The sequence below is a fragment of the Lissotriton vulgaris genome, chromosome 5 (assembly GCF_964263255.1).
Source record: "Lissotriton vulgaris chromosome 5, aLisVul1.2, whole genome shotgun sequence".
In the NCBI taxonomy this organism is placed as follows: domain Eukaryota; kingdom Metazoa; phylum Chordata; class Amphibia; order Caudata; family Salamandridae; genus Lissotriton; species Lissotriton vulgaris.
This window is the reverse complement of record NC_141693.1, coordinates 1,922,776,492-1,922,801,213: the sequence shown is the minus strand read 5'-3', so window position 1 is coordinate 1,922,801,213 and position 24,722 is coordinate 1,922,776,492. Positions and strand designations below refer to the sequence as shown.

The window sequence follows — 24,722 nt, the reverse complement described above, 5'->3', positions numbered from 1 at the left end:
GTCTACAAGGGATTTTGTTTGTAAACTATTTCAGTTGATTTCTTAGTATCACTTAATGAGTTATTTGTTAACAATATCCCGTTTTCTGTGTTGGGTTGCTGGAATGCTTTCGGTGTGCTGTAGGAATTTGTGAAATTGATACATACTACTTTTGCCCAGAAGAGCTCTCCTTCATTTGTGCTGGATTGCTGACTTGAATCAATTCATGCTGTATACAAGAAGCTTGCAGATCTCTGCAGCTACGTATGGTCACCTTTAAGCTATTTTATTTCATGATTCCCCCTCCATCATCTCCTTTAAAGGGGCTTGCTCTACAATATACAATTGTCCTGATGATGGTCTTATATACAACTGCAAGAAAGACCGAAACGTCGACTTCTTCATCATCTCCTTATTAATTGATTTGTACATAAGTAACTTTTTTTCATGATTGTCTTTAGTTACTCTTCTTTATTTACAGGAGTTGATGTTCTGTTGTGAACTGATTTGCGGATTTGATTTACATGTCTGTTCATGACTGTCTTGCCACTGATTAATTTCTTGATGTATTCCCTTGAATTGACTTTTTTAATATATAAAATATAATTTATTTTCATACAAATAGGATTTTCTGTGTGCTTCTTCTTCTTTTCCTTTGTGATAAAACACGGTTACGCTATGGATACACTAGAGTTAGATTGTTAACAACTAACTCATTAAGTGATACTAAGAAATCAACTGAAATAGTTTACAAACCAAATCCCTTGTAGACAATCTTTACCTTGCACTATATACTGCCCAAGCCTACAAGGGTTTATTGGGTCACCCATACTTCTTTACATTGAAACAGGAACAGGCCTCATAAGAATAAACTGCAACATCTTGGATCGGAATCCTTCAATAACTTCCAATACATTGAGTACCATCTTGGGAAAGTGTTATATTCCCTTTGCATTACCATTTGTGTTATGTTTTGAATGTGCTTCAGTTTTGCTAGGCACTGTTAGAACTCAGAATGCCTTGGAGTTTTAGTTTTCCTTGGTTGGTCTTGGAGGCAAGATGTACGATGCTGTGCTGCCATTAAAGAGACACCTTTATATATAGAAACACGTCTGGGATGTGATTTCTACAGAAAGGCATTTTATAAAGCTTTGTTCCAACGTACTTTGAGAATTCATGGCAATTGTTCCACCTTGAAGAAGAACCTGCATTTTGGCAGTGCTGTACAAGATGATGGGTGTGAAATGAGGTAGTTGTGATCTACAGAGGTTGTCATCTAGGGAGATATTCTTCCAACGAGGTCTTGCGAGGTTGTGTATTATGCAGATATTTTTCATTATGGAGGTAGTGCTCTAATACATTGTTTTGGATGGTGAGGTGGTGTGGGCTGGCAAAGCTGTGTGTTCTAGCATGGTAGACTCAACTAATAATATTGGATTATAAGGATTTGTGGTATACTGAGGAGGTCTCCGGTCAAGGAAATTGTTGTGTTGTTGAGGGTGTATGGCATGGAGGTAGTGCTTTCGGGAATGCTGTTATTTTCCATATAGGTACCCTAATACAGGCCCGGGTAATATCATACCACTTCACCTACATTACCTCCCCAAAATTACACAGTAATGAGCCTTTTAGGATTGAACCTTTACCTAGTTCTAGGCCTGGGCGCAGAAGGAGGATTTGTCCTGAACAATAGAGTATTATAACTTCATCAACAGACTCACATAGTATGAATGAATATTCATAAGAGTTCTTGGAAACCAGGCAGGGGCTACACCGTCTGCATAATATCTACGTACAAGGTTCATCCCACACGTCATCCTCAAATTCAACAATGGCTAACACAAGAAACAAGGGAAAAAGGAACCCCTAGATACTTTCTGTATAAACACAGCAAATGTCGCTAGTGTTAGCTAGAGGGAGCCGAGTCTTCCAGGCCGACACACTGACCAGAGACGCTGAGGCTCCTGCATGCAGAAGCTCCAGCTGACAGTGGTCTGACACCTCGCTCGCGGGGATTCCAACTTGAGACCAGGACGGGGTCCCACACTCTCTCACTTCAGGTAATGGGGTTAGACTAAACCTAGAGGGATTCTTGGTTTCACACCTACTCACATGCTAGGTATACTTAGGTACATCTAGATGGGCATCGTAGGAGTACACGCTTTCTTTTATCATGCATTTTATATTCATGTATGTATTCATGATCATTGCAAGATGGTAGAACTGTACTATCCTTTCATATTCGCTGTACTGCTGATCATATATATCTGCTACTGTCTAACGGTTGTTGCAGCACATCTATTTTACACTAGAAGAACAACTGTGCTATAAATTCTTATTGTAACATGCCTAACTGTTTTTTCTGTGTAACTCTCTGAGACCGAATAAGTGAGCACCAGTGACCCAGCGAAAATTAATACATTATTTCCACGATTCTGATGGATCAGGGTTGTTATGTTCTAAGGTTGCCAGAAACGATTCTCTCCCCAATAAGATGAGATTCTAGTGGCACTGTGAGCTAGATAATGCAAACAGGCTAACGTTTCCCGTGGGGTGCTCAGAACCAGTCTGCCACCAAACCCACAGTTTATGTTATCCGAACACGCAGATTCTGTATAGGAATATGTAGGAACTACACGACAATGCCATCTACATAAACGGTGTATAAGGGGAATATGAGTTGAGGAAGTAGTTTGTGCTAGAGGGAATGTGATCTAATGGGGGATGTAGGGCAGGAGTGTTGTAGACTAGGGAGATGGCGTTTACTAGGTGGGTGGTGGTGTTCTAGTTAGTAAAGCACAAGTTGGTGCTAAGAAGCCCCAATAAATATTTTCCCTCTTAAAAGATTCATGTTAACTTTAGGAACTTCAGTTTCCCAATTATGTATGCGGTAAGCTCAAATTGTGAACAGTTAGAAGCTGGCAAGCGTATTTTATAAATATGGTCATTAATGTTATTTGTGTAACCTCTACTCCCGTACAGGTCGCTGCAGAGCTGAAGAGCAGGTAAGCTAACTTTTCATTACTGAAATCTTATGTCCTGCTCTGGTCAATAATCTGCTTGTGACGTTATATTTGTACTGACATTTAGCAGCAACCTCACCTGGCTCTAACTTTAGGGCTAAAACAACTCAATGTGAGTGGGAAAGGCAGGGTAGGGTGAATGACTGAACAGCCAAGCCTTGCATTACAGAACATAATAAATAAGTACTGGTATTGAGTAAAAGTTGACTATGTACGTCTAGCCTCCTTCCTTCAAAACTTTGTATTACATTTTTGAGAGCTGGACATATCAGATACTAAGGAAACGAATAGGTTATCAATATTAAATACGTCAGTGAAAACTAATTGGTTAACGTAGGCTGGTTTCTTTTGTTTTGAAGACTGTATTGCTTTTGAGTTAAATTACGAACAAATATGAACAGGTTAATGGTAAAAATGGTAAGGAATTCTGTCTCATATATTTGATCAATTAAAAGGTATCTTAAGTTGTGTATATGACCGCTTTACTTGTGGCATGCAATATACTGAAAGCAGAATTACACCATTAAAACAACAAATAATGGCAAAATTCGCATGGACAAAATCGGGCGAAAAAGGTGATTCCCCGCACTCGGAGAGAGATGGGTGACCGGAGCCTCTGCGCCGGGACCGGAGCCGACTCTTCATGATGTTATGGCGTCCATAGGAGAGGTACATGCCTCAGTAGACTCGGTCACTGTTGAGGTCTCTTTGCTTCGAGCGGACTTAAAAAAAATGGATGATAAGATCAAGGAACTAAAGATAGTGACAGGCGCTCTGCAAACAGGCACATCGGAACTCAAGAGGTCGATTTGCAGCAGAAGCAGGCAAGGGTGTCGCAGCAGCTGGACGATTATGAGGGCCATGCCCGCCGCAACAACATTCTAATTTTAGGTGTTCCGGAACGAACAGAGGGGCCGGCGGAAGATTTATACGTGGAGGACCTAATTTCGAAATACCTGAAGCCTAAGTCACTGTCCAGCTACTTCTCTATAGAAAGAGCCCACAGGGTGCTGGGTGGCAGGCCTAAGCCGGGTGCGCCTCCGAGACCTTTGATCGCCCGGGTGTTTAACTACCGCTATAGAGACATAATACTACAAGCCTCACGATCTGGCCCACCTTTGAAGATAGATAACTATGAAGTGGCGTTCTATCCGAATTTCACGGCCAAGGTCCAGGCCCAACGCAGAAGTTTTCAAGCGGTGAAGAAGGAACTGAGAGATCGGGAGGTGAAATATGCCATGTTCTTTCCGGCACGGCTATGAGTGGAGAGGGATGGCAAGTCAAGGTTTTTTGAATCACCGGAAGCAGTCTGGGACTGGATGGAGGGGTGGAGTATTATGGAGGGACGTCGGAAGGATCGTCTTAACAGACCCAATGTACAAAGAGGGATTCAGCTGTAGGCAGAGACCCCAGACCCTGCGACAGGGGGGTAGCCAACTGGAGGATCAGGACTGAAGACTGTGGCCGAGGGTCTGAAGAGCCTTGCACTGACGATAATACGCAAGTAGAGGGCATGGGCGGGTGGAGGGATCACTCACTGATGCGAGACTGTTACTATACTCAGTGAATTGTGGCCTGTTGCAATTTATCGGTTATATTGATGTGATATGATATTGCTTTAATACTGTTATTGTAGGATGGCTGTGACATGCGATAATTATAATATGTGTCTGTGGGGAGAGGGTTGGTTCCCTCTGCATTCTTAGCATTTCGGGGGGAGAGAGGCACTCTGCCATGTTTGGGGGTGGGTAGTTTTAAATCCACAGGCAGGGGGGCAGGGAGGGGGATGGACATGGGAATGAGGGGTGGGGGGGAGATGTTTTGCAGGTTACTGTGATTTTCTTATTTGGTTTCTTGGTGATTTGGTTGCTAAATTGGGGCGACTGATTGACTTCCTGAAGGAAGAATTGTTTATCCAAATGTTATTTCCCGCATGTACAAACTGTAAAACAGACGTATTGGTTGCTAAACGGCACTTGCTAGTCATACAGAATACTACAGTATCCTATTTAGACACAACTCGCAGGAGGAAACAAAGGGTGACTTGCAGAGGGGCAGAGGGGTGTTCTGCAGAATACAGTGATGTTCTTATTTGTTTTTTTGGTGATTTGGTTGGACGACAATTGCTAAATGGTTGGAATGATGTTTTCTCCTGCATTGCCATGATCTGTGGCGGAGAAAGAAGGGGGACACACAGAGATGGGGAAGGATAATGAGCGTTCTCTTACGGTAATGTCCTGGAAAGTGAATGGTTGGGTGATAAAATCAAGAGGGGAATAGTGCAACAATACCTGAAGAGGCATTCGCCTGATGTGGTCTTATTACAAGAGACCCATTTGATGGGATAGAAATCCAAAGCCCTAACTAGATGGGGATATAAACTCTTAGCTCATGCAGACTACACTACGGGCTCCCGGGGTACGGCCATATTAGTGAAAAAGGCCACTCCCCTTATTCTACACAAGACATGGGCAGACACGGCAGGCAGGTTTGCGGGGGTGGAGGCTCAATGGGACGGAAAGGACATCAATTTACTCTCGGTCTATCTGCCGCCCGCCCTGGGCAAGACAGCTTTGGAAGACCTGGGCAATAAGCTGATTGGAGTCCGGGAGGGTGCACTGATAATGGGGGGAAACTACAACATGACATCTAGCGACCTTCTTGTCGGTTTTACACAGGCACTGGGTTTAACGGACATAGGCCAGACGCTCCACTCCACCGACAAAATGTTTACCTTTTTCCCCAAAGCACACTGCAGTTTGTCAAGTATTGACTACTTTTTCACACATTTGTTCTCCATAGGTAACTTTGCCCAATATAAAGTCCTACCTAGAGGAATCTCGGATCACTCCCCAATCTTGACAGAATACACGCACTGGGAACACCAATCACCAGCCACGATAGTGATCAACCCATGGCTCCTACACAACCCAGACATTAAGGACGAACTCCGTACACAAACAGAGAACTACTTTGCTGAAAATGTGGGCTCTGTTGATTCCTCGCGCACAATCTGGGAGGCATTCAAAGTGGTGCTCAAGGGGGTGGCCGATCGTTGAGGACTGGTTATTTCGCCAAAAAACAGGAGCTTCTGACTAAGGTGGAATATAACCTCCTTGAGCTGGAGAGGGAGCATTCGCTGGATCCCTCACCTGACACCAGTCATAGGCCTCTTTTTTTATAACAGGACGAATTCCGGATCAAAACTAGGAATCAGATGGTGGCGAAGCACCGCGCAATTCAGCACAGACTTTACGAACTCGGAGACAGGACAGGTAAGACACTGGCATGGCTAGAGAGGCGGGGAGGGGCGTGGCTTGGGCGCCGATGGCGATGGTCGCCTGAGAGCTCGGCTCCGGGACTAAGCCCGGGATTATCCTGAAAATCGGAGGCTGCGGGGCACCCCAGACCCCGCATTCTGCTGAGCGTGCCGACGGCAACCTGCCGGGGCCCCTGGTGGAGCTTGGACGAGGGTTGCTCCGGAGTATTACCGAAGTTCGCGGAGTTGCGGAGTGCGACCCAACATGGCGCCCGGACTCCTTTGTCCCCCTGGTCGGAACTACTGAGTTGAAGAGGTGCCGCGGGTGTCGACTGGCGCCCGGCTTCGCCATCCCCGGCTGTTCTGGACATTGGACATTTACTAGATTGGACCTTTTGCAACGGATTTGCACTCGGTTGGACGGCCGGACGGGTGCCCACGCAGTGGAGGGCACCGGGAGCGGACGCCCTGTGATCCAGGCGGGGGCCCACCTGGCGACTCCGCAACTAGCTACGTCTTCCTGGCCAGTCCACCTATATGGGAGGCGCGACACTCTGGCGCCACAGATCATCCGAGGGAGTTGGTGGCCCTCACCCCGGGGCTATAGTGGGTGAACGGGTCTGCCCGACTCGGCGACGGCTGTCTCCGCCCCCTCATCGGTGCCCTCGGACGCCGTGGCGGTGGCGCGAGCCGAAGCGGCGGAGTCTCCACCGGCTCTGGAGAAGGAGGTCGCCCATACCCGAATTGAGGACAAGCACCCGGGAAGGTCGTGATCGTCACCTGTGCACGGAGACGCCTACTCCGGGACCCTCACGGAGTGCCCCTGGAAGCATGGGGAAACCTAGAGGAGCCAAGGGATCCACCCAGACCACCTCGGACTCTGAAGCCCAAGACAAAGAGGAGCATGGGGACCCAAAAAGTTCTCGTAGCGCGCCGATGCAGCAACAGTTCGACCGTGTCCTAGAGGCGATAGAGGCTACGAGATCGGCCCTCCAACAGGACATTGCGCAGGTGGCGACGAGCCTGGGCCTCCTCAGGGCGGACCATGGCAAACTTTCAGACCGGGTCAAGGAGGTGGAGGGCACGGTGAAAACTTTGGAGCCGGCGCAGCGAACCTTGGCTGCGACGATGAAGGACGCCTTATCCCGAATTGAGACCCTGGAACGGAGGGCGAGGATGCGGAAGGCCGCAACAGGAGGAACAACATCCGAGTGGTGGGCCTGCCGGAAAAGATCGAGGATGGCGACATGGTGCGATACTTGGAGACCTGGCTCCGAGACACGGTGGCCCCGGAGGGTCTGTCCTCCTTCTACACTCTGGAACGGGCCCACAGAGTCCCTGCACGGCCCCCACAGCAGGGACGTACCCCGCGGCCGGTGGTGGCGCGGTTGCTGCATTTTCGGGACAGGGACTTAATCCTCAATGCCGCCAGGCACAATGGCCCGTTCCAAGTAGCGAACAGTCAGGTGAACATCTTCCCTGATTACACCTACGAGACGCAGCGCAAGCGGTTCTCCTTTCTAGCGGTTAAGCGCGAACTCAGGAGCGAGGGGATTCAGTATTCACTCCTCTATCCTGCGAGGCTCCGCATCATTGTCGATGACAAAACCCAGTTCTTCGACACCCCGGAGGAGGTCTGTGACTGGCTCGAACTATACCGGACAGGGAAAGATGGTTTTGGCTCCTCGTCCCAACAGGCAGATGAGCCGGAACAAAGGAGGCGATCCAAGAGGGTCAGGAATCGCCGCGGCCGCACGGGAGGGCCCTCGACTGCGGAGACATCTTCGGAACGGAGGGGAGTGCTGGAAGTATTGTCGGAGCTGTCGGGAGCAAGGGATGAAGCCATCGAGGAGGAAGAAAACCCGGGTGCTGAGGGGGCACCATCGGACTCGGAGGATTCAGTGGCAGATAGTACCCATACACCGGTGATCACACCGAAATCGGTGGAGGACCTTCTAGATGGACAAGGGTAACGGGGTATACTGCCTTGTTTTGGGTGGGGGCCCGGCAGGGGGGAGGCGGTTGCCGTCCTTTATTGCTGACAAAGAGGGAGAGAGGGTTGGGGGGCCTCTGCTTTTGCCCCGGAAGGTTTTGGCACTGTTTGGGGCTTGTTATAGTCCTGGTGGCCTGGGCGACGAGGGCCCACTGCCTCCGCCCAGCCCGCACCTGGCCCATAAGGCCTTCCTACGGTGGCGACCGTAGGATTAGTGGGGGTTCAGGGGTTGATGAAAGACGAGGTTTGGATGGGATCTAGTTGATGCAGTTTGGGTCCTGTTCTGGGGTGGGTGGGGGGGGGGGTTTGGTTGGTTCTTGGGTGGTTTGGTTTTGGTTGGGGAAAATGGCCGCCATCAGCGCTGGGAGGATTGATGTCTTTTCTTTGTGGGGACCCGGATGGGGGGACTGTGCAAGAACAATCTGGGACAATGGCTGATGTTGCTAACTTGAAATGTGTTACTTGGAACGTGAGGGGGCTTCACACTATGTCCAGGCGCCACAAGGTCCATGCTTATTTAGTGCGTAGGGGAGTGCAAATGGCGCTGCTGCAGGAAACTCATCTGAACAAGGCGGAAGGGGCGGCGCTTCAGCGTAGATGGCGGGGGCAGGTCTTTTCCACGTCGTACTCTGCTTATGCCAGGGGGGCGCTAATATGGATCAGGGCAGGGGTCCCCTTCCAAGTCACGAGGACAGTGTTGGATCCAGAGGGGCGTTTCGTGGCCATCTCAGGCACACTGGGAGGGAGAGACCTGAACGTTTGCTGTGTATACGCTCCTAATGTAGACCAGACTGCCTTCCTTTCCAGGTTATCGGGCTCGTTGGCCCACTTTCTCGCCGGGCCCCTCCTGTTGGGGGGAGACTTTAACTCCGTAGTGGATGTGGACATAGACCGCACGCATCCCCCACTCCCCGATTCCCCGGTTCGTCGCACGGCTAAGGGTCGTCAGGATTGGCAGACCCGCTGGGGTTTGACGGACATTTGGAGGGCGCATCACCCCGCATCTAGGGATTATTCATATTTGTCGAGCCTCCATGAGCTGCATGTCAGACTAGATGGCTTTCTTGGTTCGCTTGAACTGGTTTCGGCAGCGGTCCGATCGGAGTACTTATCGAGGACCATCTCGGACCATAACCCCCTCCTGCTGGACCTTCGCTGGTTTCCTGGGACGCCGGCGGTGCCCACCTGGAAGATGCGACCCGAGATCCTCGAGGACAGTGTCTTCAAGGCGGACTTGGGGGAGAGAATATCGGATTATTTTGCGTCCAACGGCGGCTCCGCGAGTACTAGGGCGTTAGAATGGGACGCTTTTAAGGTAGTGGTGAGGGGCTACTGTATCTCTAAGAAGGTGGGCTTGAGGCGCGTCATCCTGGCTGATTTGGACACAGCGGACCGGGCACTCCGCGAGCTTGAAGTTCGCCGCCCCGGACACCCGGAATTGCAAACACAAACGGCGGAGGCGAGGGAGAGGGTAGCGGTGGAGGTCGAACGGCTCCGCTGTTTTGATTAAAAGGCCTATACGGTCCGGTCTATCGCGGAGGGAGACAGGTCGAGTGCGTTGTTGGCGTGGTTGGCCAACCCTACGCGCCAGCCCCAGACGACGACGAATATGCGTGGGGCGGACGGGACCGAGGTATGCACCCAACCGGAGATTCTTAGTTGCTTCCGGCAGTATTATGAATGTTTATACCGCAGTCGCTCCGCACGTGACCCAGACCGGCTTGATAATTATCTTCGCCCACTGGAGCTCCACACAGTAGAGCAGGAAGTGGCGAAAACTCTGGGATCCGACATCGACTTGGGTGAGATCCGCGGGGCCATTAAACGGATGGCGAGGAACAAGACCCCGGGCCTAGATGGACTACCAGTGGAGTTTTACGCAGCTTACGCTGACCTCCTAGCCCCTCGGTTACTGGTGGTCTACAGGGAGGCGAAGAGGCTGGGGCGACTCCCGAGCTCGATGTGTGAGGCGTTGGTGGTTCCTCTCCTCAAGCCGGGCCGAGACTCATCCGACCCGGGGTCCTACCGTCCCCTATCAATGTTGACGGTGGACTACAAAATATTGAGCAGCATCTTGGCCTCGAGGCTGCTGGGACATATGAGTTCCCTGGTGCATGAGGACCAGGCCGGTTTCATCCCACGGCGGAACACGACTATGAATATTCGTAGGTTGTTCCGCTTGCTGGGGGAACCATTTGTGGATGCCCCGTCCCCGGTAGTCTTGTCGGTGGACCTGGAGAAGGCTTTTGATAGCCTAGAGTGGGACTACCTCTGCACGGTGTTACGGAGATTCGGCCTCGGGGAGGGATTTGTCAGATGGACCGCGGTTCTTTATGCTTCTGCTTCGGCCAGGGTCCGAGCGGGCCCATTGATTTCATCGCGGTATCTGGTGGAACGAGGCACGCGGCAAGGGTGCTCCTTGTCCCCGCTTCTTTTTGCGCTAGCGGTGGAGCCACTGGCGATGCACCTTCGCTCGGGAGCCCACTATACGGGCTTATGGACGGCTGCGGGCCCGCATTATGTCTCGTTATATGCGGACGACCTGTTGCTCTTCCTAGAGGACCCGGTCGGCGCTTTACGGGGAGCGGAATTGGCGCTCACGGAGTTCGGAGAGGTCTCGGGCCTCCGAGTGAACTGGTCTAAGACCTGTCTTTTTCCAGTACGCAGGGGTACCCCCACCCCTGCGCTAAGTAGGGAGATCAGATGGGAGCCCGACTGCTTTAAGTACCTTGGGGTATTCGTTTACCACGACCACCCCGACCTCCTAGATGGGAACATTGCCCGCTGCATTCGAGCACTCCGAGGATGCATGGATTTTTGGGCCACGCTGCCGCTCTCAGTGGCGGGACGTATCGCCCTGCTCAAAATGGTGGCGCTTCCCCGGTTATTGTATTACTTCCGAACTTTGCCGATCTGGGTCCCACCGGCCACGTTTCGTCGCTTACGCTCTATGGTGGTCGGATTCCTCTGGGGTACGGGCCGGCGGCGGGTGGCCCTCAATACCTTGATGAGGCCGAAAGATGAGGGGGGGCTCGCTGTGCCGGACTTCGAGAAGTACTATCTGGCGGCGCAGCTCCAGACCTTCACCCAGGAGATCGCCAGGGAATTCCGGGGCCCGGAAGACGGTAGAGGGACGGGTATGGCCAGGCATGTTCTCTCCTTTATAGCGCTGCGACAACGTTTGGTCCTGCGGGACTTGTCGATGGAGGAGCGGACTGTCCGACTGTGTTGGAATCGGGCCCACGCCCGAAGCCAACTGAGAACACCGTATGCGCCTGAAATACCGTTGGGGATGCTGACGGCCCTCCCCCACGGAGGGGATTGGTCATGTTTGGCGGCCTGGGAGGACTCCGGATTACAGCTCGTCGGTGATCTGTACGAGGACGGAGCGCTCTTGTCCTTTCAGGATCTCATTGACCGCTTCGGGATCTCCCGGGGTGACTTTCTGCTGCACTCGGCTATAGTGCGAGCGATCCAGGCACACTGGAAGAACGGGCAGGAGGAACCCCACTTGTCTCAGGTGTGTCAGTACGTAATGATGTCGGCGGGCACGGTGAAGGCGGTCACTTGCCTCTACGGCAGGTTGATTACCGAGGGATTGGCTCCTCTCACCACCCTGAGGACCCGCTGGGAGGAGGACATTGGTAGGGAGATCCCGGAGACGACCTGGGCCCAGTTGGTGAGACGGGCCTGGAAGGGCACACGTAGCGCCCGTTTCCAACTGGTCCACTATTATGTTCTCCATAGAGCGTACCTGACCCCGGTGAAAATCAGGCGTTATTTTGCCACGGCGTCGGCGGAATGCCCTAGATGCCCGGCTCAGGAGGCGGACCTCCTACACATGTTATGGGCCTGCCCAGGACTGACGTCCTACTGGCAGGAGGTAGCGACGACTCTGGAGGAGGTGACAGGGAGACTCTTATCATTAGATGTGGCGGTGGGGCTCTTGCACTGGTTCCCCCATACCCCCAGGAATAAAATTTCCAGTAAATTTATCGACCTGGGGCTCCTCCTTGCTAAGCGAGAGGTGACCAGGAACTGGAAGGCACGAGCTGGTCCGGCAGGCAGCAGATGGCACAGTGAGCTTTTGAAGTGGGCGGCGGGAGAGAGCGCGCTGAGGTATCAACTGGCTTGGAGGCAGGGTAATGAGAAGGCGCAGGAGGCCGCGTTGGAGTGGGAAATGCTGGTGCAGGCCCTCAGGGATTATTGTGCCCCCAGCGACTCTGAAAGTGAAGAAGCGACTCGCCCCGAGTCCCGATGAACGTCAGCACTGACAGTCCTATTGTCTTCCCCGTGGGTCAAATAGCAGATCCTATGTTGATAGCTCCCTGGCGCTGGTGGTGGGGGGGGGGGGTTTTCTCAGTTAGTAGACATTTTGGGGGGGGGGGTTTATTTTGGGGGTTTTAGGCTTGTTTAGAAAAGCAGATGACGGACAGTGTATTATCCGGACCAGCTCCAGCATCCTACTGACCCCCGTTGCATTTCGCCGCCCGACCCCAGGGTTGTGGGCCGGTTGGCTGTGTACAGACTTTACGGAGGGGGGCCAGAGGGCTTTATTCTGTTAATGTTGCTTGTGATACAATGCTGGTCGCTACTGTACTGATTTACTGATTCCTGCAATAAAAATATATTTAAAAAAAAAAAAAAAAAAATGGCTAGAGAGGCGGGAACAGGGTTCTCGGTGGGTTCACAAACTGACGTCACCGGAGGGAGTCATAGTTGTGCATCCGAAGGACATAGCGGAACAGTTCACTGATCACTTCGAGAGAGTATACTCCCCCTCTACTCAATATACCGTGGAAGAATCTCGCCAGCTCTTCGAAGACAGTAATGTACCAAGCCTCTCCGAGACGGACAGGGAGATGTTAGAAACAGATCTCTCGGCAGAAGAAATAGGTAAGGCCCTAGGACAACTCAAATCTGGAAAAGCGATGGGGCCTAATAGTCTCCCGCTGGAATTTCTGAAGGCCACAACATCTTTGACGGTGCACATCTGAAAGCCATGTATGAAGAAAGCTTAGAGAAGGGTCAGCTACCGCCTAATCAGTGTATAGCTTCTATTGTAGTCATTCATAAACAAGGTAAACCGATAGACAACTGTGGCTCATATAGGCCTATTTCGTTGATTAATGTAGAAGCGAAGGTGCTAGCCAAAAACCTGGCGACTAGATTGACAACAGTCATTGCATCACTGGTCCACTCAGACCAGTCAGGTTTTATGCCAGGGCAGAGCACAGCCCTCAACCTCCGTAGAGTACACAATGTGTTAGCCCTGAGACAATATATTGAAGAAGACGCAGCTATATTGTCTCTCAACGCCTATTTGGCGTTTGACTCCATAGAATGGCCTTACTTATTTGAGGTGCTGCGAAGAGCGGGGTTGGGGCCCAAATATGTGGCCTGGGTGAGAATCCTTTATGTATTTATTTATTTATTTTATATGCTTGTATAGCGCAGGAATTCGACCCCCGAAGGGGTATCTCCGCGCTTTGATCTTACCAAAGCTATGTCCGGAGAAGAGATCATCAGGCAATGAAGGATGTCTACATCGTCAGGAACAAGTGAGTTTTTAGACATTTCCTAAAGGCAGCTAGATTGGGATTTTGCCTAAGGGTAAGGGGCAGGGAATTCCAGAGAGTGGGGCCCCGGTACGAGAGGGCTCGGCCTCCCTGTCTTTCCTTCTTGATCAGTGGTACTTGAAGCAAAGATTGGGTCTGAGAGCGCAGGGAGCGACCAGGCTCATAGGGTCTGAAAATTTCAGATAAATACTTGGGGCCAGTGCCCAACAGGCATTTATGAATTATGCAGCATATCTTGAACATCACCCTCTGGCGGATAGGCAGACAATAAAGTTTGTTCAATAAAGGACGTGAGGGGGTTCTGGGTGGAACATTCAAGATTAGTCTGGCCGCTGTATTTTGGGCTACCTGTAGTCTACTTAGTTGTTCTTCATTGGTAGAGATAAGAAGCCCATTACAGTAGTCCAGTCTACTGATTACCAGTGCCTGGACTAAGGTTTTCCTATGACAGTCCGCTAAATAAGGGAAAACCCTTCTCAGAAGTACAATGACCACAAAGCAGGATCCAGTCACCTGATTGACCTGGTCTTTGAGTGTCAGGGGCTGGTCAAGTCGGACTCCCAGGTTTTTTACTACCTCTTTAGGGATGGGGACAGGGCCTAGTTCTGGGGGCCACCACTCAGGTGACCATAGGAGCGGGGCTTCTCCAAAAAGCATGACCTCCGTCTTACCTACATTACATTGTACGCAGTTAGAGGTCATCCAATGGGATATAGCTCTCATCCCAGCAGCAAATGTGTTTTTAACTGCTGGCGTTAGTGTCTGAAAGGGAAATAGCAGCTGAGTATCATCTGCGTATGATATTGGTGTGAACCCATATTCTCTCACAATTTCAGCCAGAGGGGCCACATACACATTCAACAATGAGGGGCTTAGGCATGGAACCCCCTTGGTGAGCTCCCTGGAGATGGAGAGATGGGAGCCCAAGCGAACACTTTGTGAGCGGCCAGTGATGAAGCTTTCTAGCCAAGCTAACGCAGTTCCGCCTATCCCTACTCTCTTCAGACGACTGATAAGGATGTCATAAGACACCGTGTCGAAGGCAGCGGACAAATCCAACAGCACCAAAATCATGGATCCTCCTCTATCCTGTGACATCCGGATGGTATCAGTCACGGAGAGGAGAGCTGATTCGGTGCTGTGGTTTGGTCTGAACCCAGATTGAGAAGGGTCCAGACCATCTGCTGCCTCAATGTATTTAGACAGGTGGGTGTTGACGTGTTTCTCAGTCATCTTACTCAAGTGGGGTAGGAGAGAGATCGGGCGGAGGTTTTTCAGGTCTGACCATGGCATTGCAGCATTTTTACGAATAGGGTTCACAATCGCCTTTTTCCAAACACTGGGTACTTGTCCTTCCTTGAGGGAGAGATTAATTAGTGTGCAAAAGCTTTGAGTAAGCAGGCTCCCTAAAGAAACTATCATCTGGGGATCCTGATTTAATATTATTATACAAAGCTGTGGTCTCAGACAGACTGATTTCCGGAATGATTGTAAATCCACTGCTTTCACACTCTAGTTTCCTGGGGGAATGGAGGTCATCATCGTTTGTACAGTTAGAAGATTGTATTATTTTCTGATATATGGATTCAATTTTATTTTCAAAGAATGCGGAGATGTCATCACATAAAGTTTGTGTGAACTCCTCACACTGGAGTACTGGGCCAGGTAATGGTTAATGGTTTTACTTCCTGTACGTTTGAACTCTGTAGAGGCACGAGACAAGGTTCCCCACTATCCCCACTGATCTTTGTCCTCCTATTTGAACAGCTCGCGGCCTGGAAACGGAGGGACGTGATGGTTCGTGGCATGCGCTGGGCAATCAACGTAGTATACCGAATATCGCTTTATGCGGATGACATCCTGCTTTATTTGACACTCCCCTACAGATCGATCATTGTGGTGTTGGATATATTCACAAACTTTGGTAAATATTCGGAATACGCTATTAACTGGAGTAAATCAGTCCTGTTCATGCTGAAAGGGGACGTGCCGCGCCTCCCATCACAATGTGCGATAAAGGTTGTAACGGAAGGATTTCGATACCTAGGGATTTTTGTCACCCCAGACCCGGCCTGCTTCTATGATTTGAATTTAGCCCTGCCTCTGACCAGACTGCGGGCAGTTGTGAAACAATGCAGAACTCTACCCCTGACCCTGGTGGGGAGGGCGGCACTTTTCAAGATGCTGGCCCTTCCGCGCTTTCTCTATGTCCTACATAACTGTCCTCACAGGGTCCCTGACTCGTACTTTAGAGCTATAAAGAGCAAGATAACCATGCTGTTGTGGGACGGTAAGGCCCCCAAAAAAGCAAGGCAAAAATTGACTAAAGGCTGGTACAATGGAGGCATAGCTCTCCCGGACCTGCAGACATACTACTGGGCGGTGCAACTGGTGACTGTCAATCACTGGATATATCATCCCCCGGATGATCCAGCATACGCCCTCGACAGGTACCAAACTGACCGCTCAGGATATTTGGGAGCCTTATATACCACCGACAGGAAAAACAAGGGAAAGTTCTTCGGACCGACCAAACATACACTAGAAATCTGGCGTCTAGTTACCTCTCGACTGGGATGGGCGGGCACTCTCTCGTTGGCCACGCCATTATGGTTTGCTCAAGGGCTGGGTAGACTAGGCTACCAGCCTGGATTCGACAAATGGGACCTTATAGGACTATCAAAAGTAGGAGATTTGGTCAAAAATGGGGCAAGTCTGGCTTTCGCAGAACTCCAGACAAAATATCGGATGGCACAGGGAGAAATATACAGATACCTACAGATCAGACACTCGTTGCGGGCAGCTTTTCCGTCTTGAACAAACATACCGGAATCATCGCCCCTAGAAGATCACTTGCTTGACGGGCCTCTCAAGTCGAAGGCGATATTCCTAACTTACAGGAAGCTGAGTATCAACCTCCCAGACACCTCCCCGAAGCTCAGGGAGCGGTGGCAGGACGACGTAGGCCCTATAGAGGAGGACGACTGGCAATCGGCCCTGAGTCCCCCGCGTGCCCAGAGGTTTTGCCTTAATCAACTGAGAATACTCCATTGATCATATATGACAGGGACAGTCTTGGCCAGGATAGGATCCAGACCTGATGACAAATGTGTGAGGGGATGTGGGCAACAGGCCACATTTTACCATAAACTATGGTCCTGCACCAAGGTACGCCCACTTTGGGAGGAAGCCACGAATCTTAAGCACACAGCACTGGGGAAAGCTATTACACTTACACCACAGATCGGGATATTGAACATATGGGAAGCTACTGACCTAACAGATGTAGAGAGGCAGTTTTCAACGCTGGGCTACACACTGGTTAAGAGAGCGGTGGCTAGGGGCTGGGGGTTCATGCACCCACCTCGTGCCAAACTTTGGGCCAAAGAAATGGATAGATGTATGCTGGCGGAGACCAAGGTCTATAAAGCTCGAGGATGCCCAAAGAAGTGGGATAAGAAATGGTCACACTGGAATGCATACAGGGGAGATGTGTGTGTGTCACCCACAACTGAAATGGAAATGCGAAGGCAGGAGAGACTGGTAGGAGATATGTGATGAACATTTTTTGATAAATGCTTTAATCGTACTATCTTAATGAAATTGTGCAATGTGTTGTCTAATCAAGTGCTGTATTATTGTGATTTTACTCAATAAACAACGTTTTTTTAAAACAACAAATAATGGAACATGTTTGCTCCATCAGGAAGGAGGATGAAAAAAAAAACTAACTATACATTTTAAGCATGAATCAATCAATAAAATCTGTATTTGATTATATGAAATAATCATAACAGACAAGATAAAAATACTCAAGCAAAGAAATTTAAAAATTCTAATAAACAGATAAACTGACATGACATAGTAAAACTTTCTCTAGCAAAATATATCATCCATATAAGATAACAAGGATGCAATAGGTCTTGCAATCGCGAGATTTTGAGCTATTGCCATTGTAAATGGCAATGCCTTTTTATAAAAAATTAAAAGGCATTGTCATTTACAATACCAAAAGCAATACCTATTGTATTGCAGAGCTTGGTGTCCGTGATGCAGGCGCCATGCTAATTATTAAAGTAAACATTTTGGTTTTTTAAAGATAGAGACCGGTGTCCCTTAAGCCGACGCCACGCTCAACATCAAAGTTTTAAAAAAAAACATTTAAACTGAGCGCGGTGTCCCTAAAGTGGGCGCTGCCCTCAGAGTCCAATACAAAAACAAAAAAAGCAGCCCCCATTGTCCCCATCAGTGTCCTAAAACAAAATAGTGCTCACCCACTAGATAAAGCCAACCGTGTACCGAGCCAAGTAAAAGGTCCATGGGCGATAACAAATGCAGACAAGGCGGGACTAACAAGCCCATTTGTGAATCAGAATCCCCCATTTAAGAAGGACAATAACACAAAGCCAATGACAAATGTGGGCGGAGAGTGGGCGGGGCTGCTAATGCATACCCTAATACAGCATGCGTTGCAGAGCGAGTAGCGTATGCGCGCTGCAGTTAGGCTCGACCTAAAATAGGGAAAAAAAGAATACAATACAATTAAATGATTTCATTATCAACAGACTCAAAATAATAGACTATTTCAATGTCTAATAGCGCATTTCAAATAAGAAAACCACACTAAAACAAACATCCAGGAAATTTAGAGACAGTAAAAAAAGCAACATTGGTCTACACCTCTGCAAATGTAACCTTTTTAGAATAAATGCCAAAAACCTACGACACAATGGCTTATAACGCTTACAGAAGAAACAAAAGTGAAGAAGTGTCTGGGGCAAATCTTCGTCACAGGGGCAGCAGCAGATAGAGTAATTTTCAAATTTTCCCAAGGGAAAACATGGCTGCCATCTGACTGAGCCTAATCTAAACCTGGTCAGGAGTGCACAATCCCAGGAGTTGGTGCCCAAGTCCAGATAGGGCTCAATGCCCTCGGAGGATTGTATCCTAACACAGCTCCGTATGTAAGATTTTGGAAACTGAATATGTTCTCTAGTGCATTCCTTATACTCGTGGAGAGGAGAAAAGGGCTGAAAAGCCTAGGCTACGTGAGATATCCCTAATATATTTACGCCAGATGATTTCTCCTCCTCGGTTGCAGGCAACCTTAAATACCCTCTTTATTGAGCTGGACATGTTCATTTTGGCATAGTGAAACCCAGAGTAGTAGAGGCACAAGTTTAATGTGATCCTTGACATACTCCAGGCCCAGTTCCTGATGTGCTGCAAAATGGGGACCGGACACCCGGATCCCCAGTGCCTTTCTACAGACCCTATTTTCTCAATGAGAAGTGGATTTGCGTCCCTTTAACTCCAAAAGCCTGCGCCATAAGTCATAGTAAAGACTGGGAGGCATTTACCTTGGCCAAAGCATGTTTTCCTATGACAAATGCAGGGAGCCCAAAAGCTAACATGGTCAAAGGTACTCCCCAAATAAGGGAACTGGGTTACTCTCTGTATCATTATCCCTTTAAGTCGAACTGTTGAAGTTGAAAAAATACGATAGTTCTTTGTTGTTAAAAAATCCCAAAAAGTTTCAATCAAAAAAAGTAAAAATATATTTTTAAAACTTCTACAAAACAGCACAAAAAATTAATAAGATACCAAATTGTCCAGAGGCATTGAAGTGCATGCAGTCTCGTCTACACACAACTGCAGGGTGTTAGCAGTGGGGGTCTGGTTTGATGCTTGCAGAAGGTTGGAGACATGTGCGTTACCCCCACTGCACGTGGCTACGCAGTATAGCAGTGAGGCTGACTGCCTGAAGGTTTTAAAAATGCTAAATTTAAAATATGAACAAAAATCCCCATAAATTCACGGACAAAAACGCAAAGGTTAAAGTGACGTTACAGTTTTGTATGATACAAATAACTTGACTGTTAAAAAAACAGGAATTCATAGGAAATATAAATGTTAAATTTATGTTATAGTTAGGTAGCAGAATAAGATAAGAACTAACATTTAAATACACTGAAATTCACACCTTTGAACGAAGAGGACATTCTTAGGTTAAACAGTCCTATAGCAAAAGCACTAGCACTTTTTGAATACATTTTGACAAATAAGGCACGAATTAAGTATTTTACCTTATGGCACTAGGTGACCTTTCTTTGAAATCATGCATTAAAGAAAGCATAGCCTTTGGTAAAGCCTCAGAGTATGGCTGGGCTTGATGGCCCATCAAATAAAACCAAATCAAGATTCAAACATACCCCTAATGAATATATATGAGACGCATTTACATACAATGATTTACAGTGAAGCGTATTTGCATATGTGTTGGTTGTTCTGGAAGCCTAGCTAGATTTAATTATTTGATGGGTTTTTAAAGCCTAGCCCTACATGTAAGCCTGTAAAAACTTGGCCTCACCATTATTTGACTCATCAATAGGCCTGGGGTACACGTGGGTAGCGACTGGTTGGCTGTACAGTGCAATAAGGTGCCACAGAGAAGAGAAGTTATTAATGCTATAAGGCATTTTAGGCATGTTTGACATACGCTGAAACTAATTATGTTTTCTTTTTATAGTCCACAATACTATCGGGCATTAGGAAAGAGCATTGGTTCCTCGAGGCACAGCTTTTTACAAAAAAAAAGTTAATGAAACACCTGCGGCAAACCTGCATCTAGAAGAGATTTGTAATGTTATGGGCCAATGCCATGAAGGTTGCCAATGTCAGCAATTTTACTAGGGCAGCAAACATTAATATATTTCAAAGTATCTAAACATGATGTCTACGCCAGTCACCTTGCCACCTTTCTGAGTATAAATGTAGTAGTACTGTGAACGTGGCCCTATTAACTGCTGGCGTGGCCACCAAGAGAAGTAACAAGTGCTGTGCAACTCTCTGCAGGAGGGAATGGACACAGTGGAAGGAGATAACTTTAACCATTTGTATACAGGGTCCGAAGGGTTCTTCTCGTGAGACACTGGCCCTAGAGAGCTGGAGCTTTGCCAGATTTTTAGGACATCCATCTCTGATAAATGTGCAAACAATCAATCTACATAGACTCACCCACAGTAGACCGAGTTTTATTATAGAACGAGAACTTGAACTTGAAAAGAGTAAATGAACATATAACCAGATGGGGTTAATGGTAGGTTTTACTCCACTGATCCTTTCTTAAGTGTGCTAATACTGATCAGTTGGTATTATCCCGTTGGTGATACTAGTGAAGCAGAAAAACCATTCCAGACTGTGCATTAATCCTTAAGACTTGAGCCTGAAGGGGCCTGGACAGGACAATGCTGCAAGGTAAAACTAATGGCAAAACCGCACTATACTAACCTTTTTACTGCTCCTCAACAATATAACACACCAGATCACTAAATGTAATGGGGGGTTCACAAAAAACATTTTAAAAATGTGAAACCTGCCTGCTTGGTGGGTTGTGTATGTCAGCATCATGTAGAATTTCGCATTTACCTTGAGTTTTAAGCGTATCCAACATAACAAAGAAACGTTAAAAGTTTCTTTGAAAGTGTTTTCATATTTTTTTATATTCTTATAACATACTCCCACTAAGACTAAATTGGTATGTTCAACTATCCTACAGCCCATCCAACCTCGCATACGCTGCTGCAGTAATGTCAAGGCAGTGTCATGATCATAGATAATTGTTCAAGAAGTACTACAAAGTTGCAGCACTGCAGCTGAATGTTGTCAGACAGTAAATTCGCACGATGAAAATTCCCCAAAACAATCCTTACTTGTAACATTTCTCTAGCTTTAAAACACCCAAAGCTTCTCCTTATCCTACTCACCTAACATCACTCCAAACTAATGTTCCTATTCACACTCATTCTCTAACCAGGCACATACCAAAAATAACTTCATTCAGGCTACTATCTCTATAAATTCTACACACCCACACAAAAATCTCCTCCTGCCTACTCCTTCTCTAACCACATCACCCAAAAAAAACCAATGACCTTCATTCTGCCCATTCCAAAAAACACTACAAAATACCCGATGCATCCTATCCCTTAACACACCACATCCTGTAAGCAAACTCCTCTATCCTACCTCCTCCTTACTGTTAACACACACCAAACAATCCACTTAATCTTGCACCATGGTTAACTCCAAAAGAAAATTATAAGGGCATTTGTTACCATTTTTTCTTTGATGAAAGACAACTTAGGTGGTCTCACCATGTACTCTGCATGGCATAGGTGACGGGTGAGCAGGTCTGGGAGGTTGTACTGGCTGCTCGGTAGCATGTGCCAGACGACTCTTCACCATCACTGCCTGTTATCGCTCTCCGAGTCTCCTCTCACAATCTCTAGCCGAATGTCTTCCTCAACTGTGAAAGCGTGGAGCACACCTCATGAATGCCAGTGTGGCACCATATCCAGGATGAAGCAAATGGTACAGTAAGGTGTGTGACTGGTAGCTGCCTATCTAGCTGGTGCCTAGGTGGTCATGGCTCGCTGCCTACTGGTTGACTGCTGGATGTGGTAATGTTGCCCCTTTGGATGATGCAGGACCCATGACAGGCCAGATGGACTTAAGGGATATAAAATAACCCTCAAATTCTATTTGCACAAATCTCCTTTTGCCCCATCCTCTGTCACTAGTCAAGGTAGGAGTTTCTTTGTCTTGAACTGTGCTCATTCTCCTTGACGGTGATGTGTCTCACTCCAGGTGGACCAAGGGGCTTCAGGAGTGTGGCGTGTTCTCTCAGTCGCTCGACGTGGGGAACTACCGCGGCCCTCTGCAGTACATGGCCTGGAAGAAGATGTGGACCCTCATCGACCCTGGTGAGTAGAATCCCCCTCAAGACCCTGCAGAACAAAGTTTGAGACCAGAGAGAGGCTGTGGTGTCAAGATCAGGACAGTCTAAATGGTGATGGAGGTCAAAGGCAATGTGTATATATTCCAACCTTGTTAGGTAAACAGAGCTTTAAATGTATTTATTTTGAGAATATATAAAATGTGCTATTAGCTATTAAGGTGTTATGGCGCGAGACGAGATCAAATGTAAGCCGCACATAAGCCACTTATGGAAAAAGAGCCAAGTGAAAATAAAAATACACCTTATTCTTCATCAACAATCACCGGCAAGAGAGGTTTCTGAATGTGCAGCTCTTTTATGATCTGGAGCAGGTATTTGAAGAATCCCCTTTTATCCCAGGTAATGGAAAGGTCCTCTGTCTGCCCTGGCATTTAGAGTGCATTTTAAAGGGCCCCTGTCTAGCCATGCCACACAGGGGACATTTCAAATATAGGCCAGGTAGGGGCTCCTTCATATACTAGGGCAGACACGGGGTCCTTGACATGCCAGGAGAGATTAAGGTTCTTTCAGATACACGTGCAGACAGGGGATATTTCAAATGCCAGGACAGACAGGGGTCCTTTGAAATATCTGGGGAGTTAGGGGCCATTCCAAATACCAGTCATGGAACCTTTCAAATGCCAGGGCTGACAGCAGACATTTCAAATGTCAAGCCAGATAAGGGGTCCTTTCAAATGCCAGATTAAACAGGGGTCCTTTCAAATGCCACGGCAGACAGGGTCCTTTCAAATGCCAGGGTAAACAGGGGTCCTTTGAAATGCCAAGCCAGATAGGGGTCATTTCAAATGCCAGGGTAAACAGGGGTCCTTTCAAATGCCACGGCAGACAGAGTCCTTTCAGAGCAGACACTGATATTGATATTGGACAAGGAACTCACAAGGATACTGTACATGCCTTTTCTATCAACTCCAAGAAAGTGTCATGGATTCAACAGAGGGGTGACCCAAAATGGACAGAGGGAGGAAGGATGCTACGGCTACTGCAGATAGCACTGAATGAGCACCATCAAGGAGACATTCTGGTTGTGGGCGCCCACGGACACCCTCCTCCACCACACATGGTGGGTCCCTCTGCCGCCGTGCCGGCGGGAGGGACGCGGAGGGGGGAACGCTAGCCTGCGGGACACTGCCTCCACCACTTGCCCTCGGGCACGGGAGCCTCCGTCTCCCGACCTGCCCCACCGGGGGTGCAGGGATGTCTGCCACCGTCCCCAAGAAAAGAAAAGCAAAATAAAGGAGACATTCTGGTAGACAGAATCAGAGCCATTCATTCAATAATGTTTAATAATGTTTATTTCGGGCACAAGCCCATTAAACACATGAAACATAGCCTAAAAAAAATCACTAAAAAAATAATGATTTACATTCATTCATAAAAGAGATTTCCATCTGCTCTTGCACAATAAAACATTTACAAAAGGTAAAATCAGATACTTTCACAATATTAGCATACAGTCTGTACAGGGTGCTAATGACTGGAAAACTATAGTTGCAATCCCCCTGCTTTCCTTATACGACAGCTTCTAAGATCTACTGCAATACCAGTATGATACTATTATAGTATGACCGTAAAATGCGATATGCTTCTCTTCTTTTTTTACTCCCAATGTAATGCAGTTGGGTCTGATCCAAGCCCTCCTAGGTCGCTCATAGGCTGGACAAAAAACATTAATTGTGACACACATCTTCATGCCTGTATGAGCAAAGGGAACAGTTACGTGTGTTGTGGGTTCTGTGGTCCCAATCGGAGGTAAAACTATTTACCAGCAATGTGCCCACTCTAAGGTTTATAAGCGTGCTAAGGGACGGACAAAAGCTTCCATAATTAATTCAAGTTTGGGAGTGGGTTTGAAGGACAGGAACTGATCAACCAGTTCATCCGCCTTTGCGTTTTGGATGTATGCTTTGTGTATGAGGTCCAATATTTCTCCCTGACCCTCATAACCCTCTTGGTGCTACTATTAATTATCTCAGATGTGTTTGACCAATAGCTGCTCAGTCCCAGTTCTCCCAATTGTTGCTTAATATAATGAAGCCAAGGAATGGAGTTACTATTCCTTGGGCTAAGACCTCCGCAGGTGCTGTTCTAT

At 48.0% G+C, this 24,722-nt stretch overlaps 1 protein-coding gene across 1 annotated transcript in view; it reads left to right on the top strand.

The window, feature by feature from the left end:
• The window catches only part of LOC147717734 (nuclear factor 7, brain-like), a 157,042-nt gene that overhangs the window by 40,073 nt on the left and 92,247 nt on the right, over positions 1-24,722 (top strand). Inside the window, exons 5-6 of the mRNA XM_086924513.1 lie at positions 2,962-2,984; positions 22,483-22,598. Of these exons, the coding sequence (XP_086780639.1) occupies positions 2,962-2,984; positions 22,483-22,598 (139 nt within the window). The remainder of the gene's footprint in view (positions 1-2,961; positions 2,985-22,482; positions 22,599-24,722) is intronic.